Consider the following 16,886-nt stretch of genomic DNA (forward strand, 5'->3'; position numbering starts at 1 on the left):
GTCCATCCCGCCTGTCCCTGTGACCCCCCACTTCCTCTGGATCTGTCCGTCCCTGCTGCCCCGCCGGCCCCTCCGTGGCCCCGTCCTCCCCCGCCCGGCTCGCGGCAGCTGCTGGCCCCGGGCCGCGTCTCCGAGCCCGGCCACCAACTCTCTGGCTTTGCACTTTCTCTACTTTGGACCCGTCCCCGCAGAGTCCAGGAAGGAGCCGGCCTCTCGTGACAGGCGGGCGCCTAGCCCAATGACCACGGCCGCCGAGGGACCCGGCCACGCCCCGTATCTTCTAGCGGCCAATGGTGACGCAGGGGTGGGACTTCCGCCGCCGCCGCGGCCGCCGCCTCGGGGAGAGCGGGGCAGCCCAGTGGGCGCCGCGGGGCTCGCGGGGCTCCGGGGGCCGCGGGTTCGAGGCCGGGCCGGGCCCCGGCGCGCTCAGGCAGCGGGAGGCCGGGCCCGCGGGCGGGGCCGGGGGGACCGCCTCGGCGGGGGGTGGGGGGGCCGCGACCGGGCCGGGGTCCCGGGGGCAGGGGCTCGCGCTTCCCGTGAGCGTCCCCGGGGCCGGGGCCGGGGCCATGAACGGCTTCAGCACGGAGGAGGACAGCCGGGAAGGGCCCCCAGCCCCGGCCCCGGCCCCCGCGCCCACCGCCGCGCCCGCGCCCGCCCCCGGCTACGGCCAGAGCTGCTGCCTGATCGAGGACGGGGAGCGCTGCGTCCGGCCTGCCGGCAACGCCTCCTTCAGCAAGAGGATCCAGAAGAGCATCTCGCAGAAGAAACTCCGGCTGGACATCGACAAGAGCGTGAGTCCCCCCGCCCCCGCCGGGGGAGGAAACGGAGGCCCAGAGAGGGCAAGCGACTGGCCCAAGGTCACACAGCCCGCGCGCGCCCGTGCCCGCGCGGCGGAGCCCGGGCTGGAGCCCGGAGCTCCTTCCGAGCCCTGCCTCCCCCCCACCCCCACCCCCAGCACCATCCCCGCCCGGTCCCCGCTCCCCAAGTGAGAGAGGGGAGGGAGGGCGTCCAGCGGGGTCCCCGAGCTGGAGGACAGGGGTAGCCTGGAGCCCGGACTTGGGCAGCACTTCAGATCAGCAGAGCAGTTGGTTGGTTTCTTTTGTTTTGTACGTGGTGAGCACCAGCATTTGGGAAGGGGCACCGGACGGACCACCGAGGGATCCCCATTCCCACCCAGCCCTTATGGTCAGCTTGCTCAGGTCAGCAAGCCCTCGTGAAGCTCGTTTGAGGGGGTGACCTTGGGCAAGTCATCCCTCCTCTCCGGCTCCCCGTGTTTTAACTCCTCAGTTAACTGGGGGAGGTTGGGACCGGATTAGTTCTAAGCCCCCTCCAGCTGCAGCATATTAGGAGGAAGGTGGTGGGGTCCCTTTTCTTCAGCTTCTAACTTTTCCCCCATGGGAAACATACACACACACCCCGAATTTTTCTTTTAGAATAGTCAGGTTGCTCGTGGTTCAACCCCCAAATGGTAAGGCTGCTTACCGAGGAAGGGTGCTTTCAGCAGCTTATGGAAATGGGGCTTACAAAGATGGGGCTTAGTAACAAGGCAGAGGTCTGTTTGGTTTTGTTTGTTTTTCTGAGGAAGAGTGGTTTTTACATTGAATGGGAGAGGGGAGAGAGAGAGAGAGAGAGAGAGCGAGAGAGAGAGCAAGAGCCTTCCTGGACAAATGTTTTTCCACTTTCAGGCCTTAACGTTGTTTCTTGCTTGCACCTCTCATGTATTTTCTGCTGTAGATTGAGACCTTCCTTAACCTTTCTTGTGCCACGGCCCCCTTGAACTGTCTTACGGACATCTTCCCAAAATAATGTTTTTAAGGAAATGCTAAATTGCAGTGAGAGGTTAGTGAAAATAAAGATTTAGTTATTTTCCCATCCAACTTCACAAACCAACCCCATTTTGAGAACCTTTATCTTGACTCTTTATGTTCCTTGAGGATAGGGACTGTCCTCCAATCATCTGGAAGACCTGGGTTCAAGTGTCACCTTTGACCCTGGGCAAGCAAGCCCCTTAATCCCTCTCCCCATAGGACTGTCCAGAGCTGAAATTTGCAGAATGATTGCCAGTCTGCTTTGGTTGGAGTTGAGGGAGTTTTCTTACCGAAAGTACCCATGCAAATCTGAAGCACAAACAAATCTTCCCCTGTATCCAGTCTTTTCCCCCAAAACATACTAGCTAGCTTCAAAAAAAACCGTATCTGTAGCCTTTTCTAGTTTACAAAGTACCTTTCTTTCCACATAAGTCTGAGATAGATAATGAGTGTGCTGATTTTTAACCCCATTTTATACGTGAGAAAATTGGAGCCCTTGGAGGAGGAGTGCTGAGCCTGAGGCCATAGGTCTCAGAAGAGGTAGAACCCGCACAGAAACCTGGGGCTTTCGATTTCCTCTTTCAAGTGCTCTTTGCATCTCTGTACTACACCTGCAGCATTATAAATATTTGTTAATTGAATGAATGGGAATTTAAATTTGATTACGATGACGCTTAGGACCTCCTACCTGATTGTAGGAAACTTGTCTGCGGGAGGTTCTAGTTTACAGTCCTAGAGATGTTCTTAATTGGTTGATAATGAGTGCTTTTTGGAGTGTCATATGTTGTCAAGTTTAGTGGCAGTTTCAGTATTAAGGAGTTAGATTTGTTAAAGAGACTAGACAGGGTCTATTTAAAATTCAAGGAATCTAAGTGAGATGAATGAGTTTTTCCCACAGCTAAGAATCGGACCCAGGTCCTCTCTCTCCAAGTCCAGTCTTCATTCCACTATTCAGGGGTGGGGAAGTTTGGATTCATTCAAAAGGGCCCCACTTGAGGACCTAGAGGGCCTCGAGGCTGAAGGTTCCACCCCTAACTCACCCCCCCCAACTATATCAAACCTCTCATCTAGAACTAAAGGATTAGCCAAAAAATGAAAAATTCTGTATTATCAGATAGGTTTGGGCTTTACCTCTTATAAAACTATTTAGCAATTGCAAAAAGAGTACCCTTTTGAAATCACAACTTATATTTACCGTAGCTTATAGGTTCGTTGACATCTGGATGCTCTTACATTGGTGGATTGCTGGATTGAGACTGCAACTCTACTCATTAATTTAAACTGTGTTTTTGGTGATTTCCCATATATTTTGAGGAGAAGAGGAAGAGGGTGAGAATTGCAATAGCATTGCTAAAAGTAATACCTCCTCACTTTTCAAATGGTACTTTTTAGGAACAGATTCACTAGCAATTTTCTTTTCAAGGTGGTGTCATTTCAGAAAGGGATTCCATTTTCTTCTCAAGAATGAGCAGGACTTCAGTTAAAAGTAACAGCTGTCTTGCTAAAAATCAGATTTGCAAACAGGGGGAAAAAAATGGAGGAAGGGGATACTCTTTCCAAATCCCAATCAACCAAATTAGAGAAAATCTGTTTGTTCTTGTTAATGGTTAAAAGCATATGCTGACTCAATATTTATAGAACCATAGAATTTCAGAGCAAGAAGAACCTTAGAAGATAGAATACATTGTTAGAGCTGGAAGAGAGCTTAGAAACCATCTAGTTCAGCACCTTTCTTTTTCACACAGATAACGAAACTGAGACCTGTAGAGGGTAAGTGACATGGCTAAAGTCATGTCAATAAAAAAGCAGAAATTGCTTTTTAACAGCCTCAGAAAGCAGCTGATAGAGGCAAACTTTAGGTAGTTTTACATTATTTATTATTGATGGGTTGGCAATATTCTTTGATTTATTTAAAGGCAAAACACATTTCAAAAATTACCTCCTTTTGGTGTATTTCTGCATTTTTGAATGGAGAAGCAGGTGGTGATATTTGACAGAGGCTAGACTAGAGTAATGCAGTGAAAAGAAATATTGTTGAATGAAAAGGACTCATTCTAGAGTTTAGGCTGTTTGGACTAGGTAGCATAGTAGAAATAACATCCCGGGGCTATAGAAGGAGACAGTTTTAACCCAAACTCTGGCCTTAACTGCCTCCTCTGTCCTCTTAGGTAACAGTTGGACTAAATAATTTCTAAGGTTTTTCAACATTCTGTTCCACAGTCAAGTTCTATGATGTATGACTCAGCTCTGATTTTTATACCCATATATGTGTGCAACCCTTGGGTGCCACATGGTACGGTAGAAAGATAGGTGGTTTCAACTCCCAGTTCTGTCACTGGTAAGCAGTATGGTCATAGGCAAGTCACTTCACCTCTCAAGCCTTACTTCCTTTTCCCATCTGAAGAATGGGAATAATAACACTGCTGCCACTTCCCTCCCAGATGTGTTTTGAGGTTAGTGCTTTGCAGAAATCCAGTGCTGTAGAAATGTGAGTTGCTTTCATATCCTTCTGCTTTAATTCTTAGTGTCAGTCAACTAGAGAGCACCTTCCCTTTTGTGGGCCGTTGAGGAAAGAGAACTGTGTGTATCTCTGAAGAAAAGAACCATGTATTACATTTTTTTTTTAGGCAGTTGGGGTTAAGTGACTTGCCCAGGGTCACACAGCTAGAAAATGTCAAGTGTTTGGTCTGAGGGCCACATTTGAACTCAGGTCCTCCTGACTTCAGGGCCAGTGCTCTATCCACTGCGCCACCTAGCTGCCCCCCATGTATTACATTTTAAAAGACAGGATGCCATTCATTTATAACAATAGTCCTTGATATTACTAGTGTGGCTTCTTATCCCTTAAAATATTTTAAGATAGTTGAAAGGGACTAGGTGATTGTTGCCTATCCCATTAGATTGTAAGGTCCTGTGAGATCAGGGACTGGTCATTTTTAGTATCCCCAAAGTACTTAGCACCATACCTAGCACAAAGTAAATGCTTAATAAATGCTTCTTAACTGACTCTTTTTGACTGAGGCCTTAGGATTTGTATGTTTTAGAGCTACATCTGACGGGTCATGTAATTCAACTCATTTTATAGAGGAGTAAATTGAGGCCCACAAAGGTTAAGTGATTTGCCAAGGACCATACATTTAGCAGGGAATAGACCTGGAATATGTCTTATTTTGCTTTGTTTTTATTTTAAAATTTTACTGTTATTTTTTATGAGTGTTTCTTAATATCATTTATTTTTTATCAGTTTTACATATACACACACAAATCCCTTCTTTCCCCTACCCATTTGACTACTTTAAAAAAAAGTAGTGAAATCAGCTGAAATATTTAGTAAAGCCTCTTTTTTCTAGTAAAACAAAGAGCTTTGTCTGACAAAATGTACAATATTCTGTACCCGTATCCCTCTTCTTCTGCATCTTCTTCTTCTCATCTTTTCCTGATAGCCAAATTTGAGCATTATAATTAAATGGCATTCAGGTCTGTTGTGTTGTTTTTCTTTCCAATTCGTATTGTTGCTTTTTCTTCTTACTTCCCTCTGAATCAGTTCATAGAAGTCTTCCTATGCTTTTTGGAATTAACAGGCCCCATTTTTAACAGCACTAACCAGTTGCAGTCCTGCCCAGTAACTTTGAATAGACAGGAAGTGTTGTAGGGCCAGGATAACTCAATCCACCCATGCTTAAACTTAAAATTATTTATGACCAAAGGCTCCAACTCAATTAAAAAAAAATTCTGGTTCATCGGAATAAATTTCCAGTGTTTATTATTTTCTCATTGAAAAGTGCCAAATTTATGGTGGATTGATTTCATATCCATTTACTTTCATCTTTAACTAGCAATCCAAAAAATAACCTCCAATTCAAAAGTGTCCAATTAAAAGACGAAGAGAACATTTGTGCACCATCTGCTTCAGTGTCAATAATTCTAAGTAATTTAGAGAGCCGCTCATTTCTCAGCAGTTCCCCTCGGCTAACCCTGGGGTTTGTTCTTCAGCAAAAGCAGATCCTTCTCACCATGGCTACTGCTTCATCCATCCTTCTGTGTAGCCATGGCTCTGGGTGTCTGAGGAGAGCAGCGTGCTGGAGAGGGAAGTGACCTTGCCTTAGAACATCTAGTGTCTCAGAACTAGAACATTTAGAGTCTCGGCTCTAAACCTTGTTATCTTTGTGACATTGTTTGAATTATATTGCCTCAATGAACTGTTGCCTTCTCTTAAGAATGGGGTTAATAATCCTTGTTCCACCTACTTCTCAGGGTGGTTGTGTGAATTAAATGAAATATTTGTGTAAAGACTCTGTAAGGCTATATAAGTATAAGCTGTAATTTTTTTTTTAAACATCAGCCTATATCCATAAAAAGAAATATCACAGAATCAGTGTTTGGATCAGCCATTCAGTTTTGGCTAAATATTAGGAGGTCTTTTTTTCCAATTTGATCTGTACATGAAGTCAAAAACATAGTCTGAGAGTTATAGAGAATCAGAAACCTTAGAGATTAGCCTAAATTCCCTTCCTTTATGCATGGAGCAGCAGAGGCCCAGTGTGGGTAAGTAATTTGACAGAGATTTCCCTGGTGTTACAGGTTTCAAATTCATACCTCAAAGGAAATTTTAAGAAAACTCTCTCTTAGTAGGTTTTCCTAGTATAAAATGACATAATCCTCTCTGCCACCGAGAACACTGTTCGCACTCCTCTAGAGGCTTGTTCATCCTTAGAGGCCCAAACTTCAAATCCCGCCTACTTTGTGATCTTGGGACCTCTCCTTAATCTTGCTAAAAACCCTTTTTGTCACATTCTTCTCCTACTCAAAAAAAACCTTCAGGGGCAGCTCTGAGTAATTGGAAGTCCAGTGATGACTCGGTAGAGTAGAAAGGCGAGGGGATGCCTCAGACTCAGTCATGATTCAGTTATTTTCTGCTGAACTGTTTTCCTTTGGTATAAGAAGGAGTTCAGTTTGGGGCCAAGGGTGGAGCATATCCAGAAATGACTGTACTATAAAAACAAAAAGTATCAATAAAACTTAATTAAAATACCAAGCCTTTACTGGCTGGCCATTGCCAATAGAGTAAAGGCCAGACTCCTCAGCCTGGCAGTCAAGGCCCTTTCATAGTTTGGCTTCAATCTCATTTCCAAATTTATTTCCTACTGCTCCCTTGTTTGACCCTCTTCTCCCCTAGACCAGGCTGTTCATTGTTCTTTGAACATTTCCTGTTGTATCCACTCCCTTGCTGTTCGCCACATCTGGAATGATGTCTTCCCTCTCCCCTGACTAATCCAGTCCTGTTCATCCTTTATATCTCCATTCAAGTCCCACCTCCCGCAGGAAACCTTAATAACAATATTAATAATGATAATAGCTTTCTTACAAAGCCTCCCTTGACTGCACCACACATCTCGCCTTTCTCCGAACTCAGAGCACTCATTATTTGGCATTTATCACTGACTGTCTTTGTAAACATTTTGAAAGTGCTTTGTGAAAATGTTAAAGCACTATATAAATGTGAGTTATTATTACTACATCGTAACATTAACAGTCTCTTTATGTTTATATGTCTTATCTCTCCAACTAGATCTTCAGCTCCTTAGGGTAGGGGCTAGATATATCACACTTCTTGTAGCTCCCCTGGTGCCTTCCCGTAATAGTTAGCGGGTATACTATATCAATTAATATTCTGGGTATTGAGCTTGTTTGTGTCACAGTGTTAACTGGCAACTCACTTCAGCTGTTCTTATTTCCCTCTAGGTAAGACATCTGTATATCTGTGATTTTCACAAAAATTTCATCCAGAGCGTACGAAATAAAAGGAAGAGAAAGACCAGTGATGATGGTGGCGATTCTCCTGAGCATGAAACCGACATCCCTGAGGTAGAGATCAGCAAATGTAAAGGCTGAATTGTGTTCAGTATATATATTTAGGCGTGATCAGAAATATCTGGGACGTTTGACCAGGAAGGGACCTTAAAGCATAGAAGGAGAAAGAAAAGACCTTTGTGATCATCTAGTCCGATCCCCTCACTTTACAGATTAAGAAACTGAGACCCAGAGAGAAGTGACCTCTACTCAAGATTATATGGCATAAGGGATTGGCAGAGCTTTGCTTAGAATCCCTGTCTCCTGACCCTTTTTACGGTACTAGGCTATTTTCAAATCTTATTTTTATTAATACTTTTCATTTTTTATATCACCTTCATTCTATCCCTTATTTAGCATTTTCTTGGAACAAATATTTTAAGAGAAAGGGAAAAAAAGCAGTTCAGCACATATGTAATATTCCATACCCACAGTCCCTTGCCTCTTCAAAGAAAGAAGGGAGATGAATTTTCTCAACTCTTCTCCGGGTGCCATCAGGCTGTCTTATAAAGAATTTAGGAAAATTCATAAACTAGAGAGCTGCATAGAATTTCATAAAGCTATTAATTTTGGGGCCCTGGAAATGTCCCCAGCTACAGGCCTGACCTAAAGGAGCTATCTCGTTGCCAAGAGCTCTGAACCCACAAAACTTCTCCAGCTAGGAGACAGCCTTGCCTCAGAGATGCCTGTCTCTATCAGGAAGAGGGCTCTAAACGAGTGCTCAGGAAGGAAGATTGGATTTTCTTTCTTTCTAAATTGTTTTCACTTAAGACTCAACAGAAGTGGAAACGTTTAGTGCACATTGTGTATCTGGCACATGAATATTTCATAAGGCATGCCAGTGGAAATGACTCTGCAGGAATGGAAAGAGGAGGCAGTCTTTTGTCTGCAGATTTCACAGAGTGTCGGCACTGGAAAGGACCTTGGAGATCACCTGATCTGACCTTCTTTTTTCACAAATGTGGAAATGAGGCGTACAGAGAGGCAATGACTTGGGCAAGGTCATACAGCAAGATAGTAATGAAGCTGAGCAGATCTTCAGATCTGTGGCTTTTATGTTCCCCTTTTTGCAACTTCTTTCCAGACACAGTTTACATTGTTTGTTTTGTCTTTTACTCTTTCTTTTCTTCAAGAATTTTCAAAATTCCCTTCACATGAAAAGTTGTGATGAAACGCTCTAGAAAGAAAGGCTTTGAGTCCCTCAAACTGGTGACTCATTTTGTATTTTTAAGTGTTCTTCACCTGTCTTTGTTGTTGTCCATTCATGTCTGACTCTCTGTGACCCCATTTGGGGCTTTCTTGGCAGAGATACTATATTGGTTTGCCATTTCCTTCTCCAGCTTATTTTATAGATGAGGAAACTGAGGTAAACAGGGTTAAGTGACTTGCCCCTCACACAGCTGTTAAGTGTCTGAGGCCAGATTTGAACTCAAGAAGAGTCTTCCCAACTCCAGTCCCAGCACTCTATCCGCTGCACTACCTACTTGCCCCTTTCCACCTATCTAGGAGAAGATAAATCAACCCAATTTTTCTGCGTCATCAGTGTTTCTTATATAGCTTTATTTGAAGGGAGTATACCAAATCCACCCTCATCTTCACCATTTAATTATTAATATAGTTAACTCTTGCCTTAAGCTTTTGAAGATCTTCCAAAGTTTTGGGGGGTGCAGAAATAAGACAAGCCCTACCTTCAAGGAGCTTACATTCTAATGGGGGAGGCAACACATTATGTATAGTGGCCAGGGAAGTGAGTTTTTGGTCTGGAGTTGTGAGTGGAACCATAGGGCATTTGATTGTCATGCCCTTTTCAGTAGCAGGGGTATTATTGATTCATTTGTTATTCCCAGAGCAAGAGGTGGCAAACCAGAGTGGGATTAGGAATGCAGGGCAGTTGGCAGGGTTTGTTGGATGGGATGTGAAGCAAATTGGACCCACCAGATATAATGTGTTAGGTGACTGCCTTCAATATGAAATTAGAACAGCTCAGTGCAGGATAGAGGTGGGCCTAAAATAGTATTTGAGGATCACAACTTTCACACTTATTTCTTCTTTAATCTCTCATCAAGTTCTTCCATTTCTTCCTTTCATATTGTCTGTTTGTTTCACTGTAGTTTTATTCCTGAGGTTACTGCCCTAAGATGATTATTCTCATCACCTCACACTTGGGTTACTGCAATGTATTCTTAACTGGTTCAACTCTACTTTTTCCCTTCCAGCCCAACCGGGATATGCCACCATGCAGATCTTTCTAAAATACCTGCTTCTTTCTGCTTCTCCCCTGTCTAAAAGCCTGCCTCGTCTCATCACATTAAGCCTCATGCAACGTGCCGTCCTCGGCCTGTGTGCATCTGCGTAGGCTGTTGCCCAGGCCTTGCATGCACACCTTCCTCTTCTCCAGTGTCCAGGCTCCTTGTTTTCCTTCAGAGTTCAGCACGGATGCTACCTCTCCTTTGTAGCCTTTCCTGACTCTTCACTAATCCCCCTGAGAAAGTCCTCTTTTCCCCCTCTGGATGTTCCGGGGGGTACTCTGTTTGGATCTCTTCTTTGCCCTTAATGCTCTACCTTTTAATATCAGTAAAAGACGGCTGGATGGCACTGTGAATAGAGCATTGGACTTGGGACCTGAGAGGTCTGGGTTCAGAATTCTGCTTCATACACTTTATAGTTATGTGACTAAGCAGATCACTCATATCTCTTTCAGCCTCAGTTTCCTCATCTTCAAAATGGCAATAAAAATAGTACCTGCCTTTTGTGAGGATCAAAGGAGATAACATAAGTGCTACAGAATTTCTGTTGTTATTACTGCTGATCAACCAGCAAACGTTTATTCAGTACCTACTAAGTGTCAGGCATCATGCTAGGCCCTGGCATGGAAAGACAAAAGTGAAACAGTCACTGCCCTCAAGTGGTTTGCATCTATAGGAAGAGACAGCTTGTACGCGTGTGTAGTATCAGATCTTTCCCCACAGACTAGGAAGACTCAGCGTTTATCTTCTTATCCCTGTGTCCTAGTAGAATGGAAGTTAGCACCTGGAAGGCAAGAGTTATTCTCCCTTTTCTGTTTGTATCTCATAGAACAGTCTTGCACATAGTAGGCACTTAATCAAGACCCTGTCTATCAAACTCCACCCTACAAGCCCAACCTTATCTTTCATTCTCATGAAAAAGGCACTATCCACTCCAACAAGGCAGGTTTTCCCTTTGTTCTCTTTACCATATGCTGTGTCTTCATCCTCCTCCAATTCTTCACTTCCCTTTTCTAAACTCTACTCATCCTAAAAGCCCAGCTCATATCATATCATAATTCCATGAAGCCTGTTTGACCATTCCAGCCCTGATTGTTCACTCCCTTTCTCTGACACGATCAGTAAGACACAGGTTAGGGCTAAGTTGTTTCACTTTTGTCTTTCCATGCCAGGGCATACCATGTTTGCTAAACTTCTCCCTCTTAGTTTTACCTCCTCAATTAATTTATAAACCCATTGAGCTACCGTTCCTTATACTTCCTTTGTAGCACTCCCGAAGTAGTGTCTTTTCTGTTTGTATCCCTCGCACTTGGCAGAGTGTTTTGTACATACTAAGAGTCTAATAAATGGTCATTTATAACTAGCACAGTGCTGAGCAGATCATGAAATACTTGCTGATAATGGTTTCTTTATTGTTCTCTTCAGGTTGATTTGTACCAGTTGCAGGTGAATACACTGAGGCGCTACAAAAGGCATTACAAGTTGCAGACCAGACCAGGATTCAACAAGGCACAGCTAGCAGAAGTATGTAGGGCTGTGGCTTTTGAAAATAGTGACCTTCACATTCTCCCTTCCGACTTCTTTCACTAGCCCCTGCTGTATTCTCTAATGCTTTTTTTTTTAAACTTGTCCTCTGTATACTCGTGTTTTGTCAGCCTTTATAAAAAGGGTCCTTTCCTTGGCTGTATCAAGTGTGCTGAATTAGCCCCACCCGCTGCCCCCCAAGGTTTCCCAAATACCTTTCCAGGGTGTGGCTCGCTGCTTCTTTCTTTAAAAAAAACAAAATGTTGAAAAGGCTGAAGCCAAGAAAAGATTACATAACTGGTCTAAGATTACACAACTGGCAGTGTCAGAACTAGAACCCAAGTCTCTGATTTCTCATTGTAATGTGGTCATAGTTGGGTGTTTGCATATTGTTTATTCTCTCTTTTTTTTTTTCCTTTTTGGTGAGGCAGTTGGGTTAAGTGACTTGCCCTGGAACACACAGCTAGTAAGTGTCATGTGTCTGAGGCCGGATTTGAAATATTCTCTCTTTATACCTCACTATGTAGTTATAACTATGCCAGTAACCTAACATATTATTTTTAAATCATCTCCTTACTCTGTAGGTACTTTTGTGGGTTCCCTCCTATCTGTTTCCCACTTTCCCCCCTTTTTTTCTGAAAGATACTTTTCTTTGTCTCCCAGGCCCAGCAGTCAACTCTGGATTTTCTGTTGTCACATAAAGGCTAGCAGCCTCACTTTCCTTTTATCCTTTCTATGGAAGCTTCTTCATTGGCTTATCCAATTTTCCCTTGCCTTATGCTAACCAGATATCCAAATAAAACCCAGGAGAATTCTAATACTTGTGGAAGAAGTATGGCATAAAGAAGAAACCTGTATTCATTGAACTTTAAAATAAAGAATAAGTAAGAATCCAGTGAAAAGATGTAAATGACTTATGTGCCTGGTAGGCACTAGGGGAGATAGAAAGTTTACTTAGGATTCTCTCCCCCCTCCTTGCCTCTGCAGTCTGTGGTTGTTACATAAATAACTATAATACCAAATAATATACAGTAAGTATCAGAGATATGCAGCCAAAGTACTTTTAGAGAGTTGAAGGTATATATCATCATTGACTAGAGAGAATCAGAGTGGCATGAGATAAAACTGAAAGAATAGTATGGCATCTGATTGTGAAAGGCCTTGAATGCTAGACTAAGGAGTTTGAACTTGGAGAAGTAAGAAGCCATTGAAAACATGTGGGGTTTTTTTTTCTTTCCTTGTTTTCCATGTTTCACAAAGAAGTAGTTACCTTCTTGTTAGATAAATTTATGGATTTGGGAACTTCATTTGTTCAATTGGATATTTATTTCAATAGATCTAAAAAAAAATCTGCATTTTTAAAATTTTTCTAGGTGGTGGGGTTAAGTGACTCGCTAGTAAATGTCATATGTCTGAGGCCAGAATTGAACTCAGGTCCTCCTGACTCCAGGGCCGGTGCTCTATCCACTGTGCCACCTGGCTAGATTGACGAAAATCCCATTACCTTTGGTTTAAACTCTCTATAATAATTGCAGTAATTCCTTTCTCTGGTATCTTATGATTCACAAAGCACTTTCTACACACCTCACCTTTAAGGTACTAGCTTTATCTCATTTCAGAAACAGTAGAATAACATACCTCTGGTCACATCATCAAATGTAAAGCTGACGTTGCCCTTCCCCTCAAAGTCACAGTCTTCCAGGAAGCACCTTCCCTTTGTTTCCTAATTCAGAACCCTGAGTAAATTGACCTTGAAAGTTACCTACTTATTGTGGAGAGCTACCTTCTCACATTTACGTATCCATCCTTTATAGTACTTTGCGTACATATGGTACGCTCTTAATATATATTTGTTGTATTAAACACAGTTGAATATGGAAAATTAACAAGTTAATGATTCTCAAGAGTATGTGTCCCTAGGGAAGCCATCTTCAGTGAGGCTTTCACTGTTCTGTGATTCCTGAGCCAGTAGAAAGGGTAAATTTATTCCTGGCACCTTGCATTAAATCTAGAAATTCATTTTCCTGCAAAAAGACTTGTTAATGGCAATCAGGTATCATTGAGATTCTGTTAGTATCCTTCACAGCCATCTAAAACTTATAGCTCCCATTCACATAGCACTTAAAAAGTTACAAAGAGCTTTGCACAGGTGGCCTGTTTGGATCCTCACGATAGCTTAGTACAGTGGGTAGTGTGAGTAAAAGAGGAAACACTCCCAAAGAGGAGAGGTGGCTTGCCCAACATCCCATAGCCAGTAAACGGCAGGGCTAAGACTCGGCCTAAGGGCTCCTGGCTCCGGACCTGCCACACCGCAGCTCACTGAAAACGTCAACTAGATTTGTGTCGGCTGCCCAGGGAGCCTAGCCCTCCTTCTGTAGAACAATGATTCCAAGTGGCCAACACAGAAGAAACTTTTAGAACATAACCTGCTTGTAAGTGGGAAATTCCCTGTTGTGAGCTTTCCCATTTGTGAATTAAATGAACCGTTTGTTTTCTCCACGTAGACTGTCAGCCGTCACTTCCGGAACATCCCAGTGAACGAGAAAGAGACCCTTGCTTATTTCATCTATATGGTGAAGAGTAACAAGAGTAGACTGGACCAGAAAGCAGAGAGTAATAAGCAGCTGGAATAATGAAGAGTCTGACTGTAAAAGAAATTAAGTACAATACTTAATGGACTGGTGATACCTGGAACATTTGTACCTATGAAGACTGTTAAATTCTACTGTAAATTTAAGGGAAAAAAAGAGTATGAATGATGGAAGAATTCAATTTTCAGTTAAGTTCAACAAAGATTCATTAAGCGCCTGCTATATATGTAAGGCCCTTTGTGGCCAGGAGTAGTGTATTCTATTGCTTCGATATGTGTATAGAAAGACTTTCCTTTAAGACTGGATTGAGAAATAGAGTCAAGCACTCTTACATGACTGTGGCAGGCTATGATGCAGCAGATTACAGCATTAAATCATTTCTTCTGGAAATGTGGGATCTAATAGGTTATAAATCAAACAATTCAATAATTACCCTAGAGCCAGATGGCCATCGTGTTGGGATCCAGCCATAGATGCCAGGGAGGCAGCAGTTGAGGATTAAGGTGCATGGGCAGAAAGATGTCTGTACCTTCACGTAACCTGCCCAGGGCCCAGAAGTCCCTCATTTCTCACCAGCTTTGCAATTCACTGGAGTCAGCCAACACATCCTTCTGAACCCATTGGAAATCTGTTTCCACACCACCAACACAGTGCCTTACCTGGAGTAGGCACTCAGATAAAGATCTGTTGGTTCATTGAGCACCAAAAATACCAAATGTGAACAGCTGCCCCAGATCTCTTCTGTTGGATTGGTGGGAAAGATTAGTGTCGTGCTTCAGGTAGGAGTTGGACTGGATGACCACCCCAGGTCCCTTCCCAACTCTAAGATTCTGTGACCTTATTTTGGAGAGAGTGAAAGGAATTCAAGTATTTGGTGTGTATGTGTGTGTGGCAGGGGGGAGGGAGGGTGCTGGGATGATTCAAGCCAAATTAGGATTTCAGGGCAGTTGTATTTGTTGAGCAATGTTGCATTTTTAGGAATATTGACATGAAAATCCATACATCTGGTATTGCTATTCTTGATACACACACAGCTGTTTTTGCTGAGGCTATGAGCTAGGACCCTAACCACCTTCCTTCATGAGCAAATTCCTTGGCCAAACAGAAGCTTCCTTCAAAATCACCAAGAATAGTGATGTGATAGTCTCCACTCAAAACCAGTTGAGGAACAGAAAATGTTTGGGCTTCAGTGATCGTGCAGCATTGTCAGGCCTCCAAAGGTGTCAGATAGAGCTTTTCTATATGAGTGACCCATATATGTGCAGTTTGCTTCTCCTTGATTGATAAAATCAAGCTGAGTAATTTAAGCTTAGTAATTTACCCAGTATTTGGTGTTCTAAAGGTCAGATTCTTCCCATATAATTGTATGTTAAAGCCAAGGTATTTTTTCCTAAAGGTTTATGTTTGAAAGTATGCTTTTTGCAAAAGGCTGTAATCAGGGTGTTGGGGGGGGGGGGGAGAAAAGCTTGGATTTTTAACTTTCTGAATTTCTTGATTTTTTGTGTTTTATGGTCAGCTGCCATGTCCTTACTTGATTTTTTGACACTGAGATCTTAACCTTAAGCAATGAAAGTAGTTTTGCCCCCAAAACAGAATGTTGATATTTGTACAGGTGAGACACCAGGACCGTGGAAATGAGAGAATTGTTGCTGGGCGATTTTATGAAGTTTTAGCTGATTCAGTGGAGCAGGTCCACATAAATACCACCTACAGGTCACTCACTACCAGGGGCACTTCTGTAATGCAGTTGCAACATGTTCCCATTGCTGGAAAGCTTTTTACCCACATCCAAAATGCATGTTCCAAAGATCCAAGCATTTTTAAATATTTGTAAATGAATGTATATAGACTATACTTTGGATCTTGGGGATCATATTTTAATGTGCTTCCTGCGCAGAACAAGGGGGTGAAGTTTGCTCCCTGAGGGCTTGCATTCATTTCAATTCCATGGATATTTATTCATAAGAGTCAGTCACGGTTCTATAGTGCTTTGCCATGTGCAAAGCATCTTCCTCACAACCAGAGCAAGAATTATCCATGTTTTACAGAGGAGAAAACTGGAGGTGAGTGATTTGTCCAAGTCACATGGGTGACTAGTCCATCAGTAGTAAAGTGAGGACTCAAACCAGAGTCTTCAGGCCGCAAGTGGAGTGCTCTTCCCACTACACTGGGCTGCTTCTAGCCTGTCTTGCTGTTTTCAGTTAAGGGATTTTGGGGTGAGCGTTGTGAAAGATCAAAAGATCCTACACTGCTGAATAATGTGTATGTCTTATCTTAATGAGGTTGATCCTTTTCCAAGAGACTGTGTCAAACCCTGATAGACCCCACCAGAACTCAGTACTGTCCCTCTCTCATTTATTACCTAAAGGGGGCAATGTTCCCTCTAGGTTGTAGTTGATGGGGCGGTTCGGGGGGCCTGTGGATTAAAGCAGTATTTGAATGCCCTCTGTGAAAATGTTGGTATTTCAAAGAATAAAATATCTCTCTAACTCTCAGACTAAAATGGTGAAACATGCCACTGGTTTGGGGCTTTGGGGGTTTTTGTGGTGGTTTTTTTTCCTTTATAAACAGCTAATCTGTTTTCTCTATTTCAATAGCAGTACGTTTCTTTCCAAGGAAAGATGGTGTCAGGATCCATCTGTTCAAGTGTATTTGTAAGAATGCTTTTGTTTTTAGCTGAAACCTAAGGGAAATTTTCATCACAATCATTTGAGTCCATTGTGCATCAAGAACAGTGCTATTTTCTCTCAAAAAGAAAAGGTACTTTGAGGATTATGGAAGTCCAGAATGTTTCTTCTTCCACTGAAAGAGGAAAGATAAAATTAACAGGATTTAGAATTCTCTGATGATCAGATAGATACCTGTTC

At 43.0% G+C, this 16,886-nt stretch overlaps 1 protein-coding gene across 1 annotated transcript; it reads left to right on the plus strand.

Annotated features, from left to right (window-relative positions):
• Positions 1-520: 520 nt before the first annotated feature.
• Positions 521-16,522, plus strand: SAP30L (SAP30 like). The gene is made up of 4 exons (XM_020978363.2): positions 521-791; positions 7,551-7,673; positions 11,330-11,428; positions 13,933-16,522. Exons 1-4 carry the CDS (start codon positions 567-569, stop codon positions 14,059-14,061), a joined length of 576 nt encoding a protein of 191 aa, XP_020834022.1. The 5' UTR covers positions 521-566; the 3' UTR covers positions 14,062-16,522.
• Positions 16,523-16,886: the final 364 nt, after the last annotated feature.

This window comes from Phascolarctos cinereus, unplaced genomic scaffold (genome assembly GCF_003287225.1).
Source record: "Phascolarctos cinereus isolate Bilbo 61053 unplaced genomic scaffold, phaCin_HiC Scaffold_2;HRSCAF=192, whole genome shotgun sequence".
NCBI lineage: Eukaryota > Metazoa > Chordata > Mammalia > Diprotodontia > Phascolarctidae > Phascolarctos > Phascolarctos cinereus.

Excerpts from the sequence above, each read along its gene's own strand:
- SAP30L (XM_020978363.2), top strand. The coding sequence starts at position 567 with ATGAACGGCTTCAGCACGGAGGAGGACAGCCGGGAAGGGCCCCCAGCC. Across the intron at positions 7,674-11,329 it reads ATGAAACCGACATCCCTGAG|GTTGATTTGTACCAGTTGCA; the intron begins GTAGAGATCAGC and ends TGTTCTCTTCAG. Across the intron at positions 11,429-13,932 it reads ACAAGGCACAGCTAGCAGAA|ACTGTCAGCCGTCACTTCCG; the intron begins GTATGTAGGGCT and ends TTCTCCACGTAG.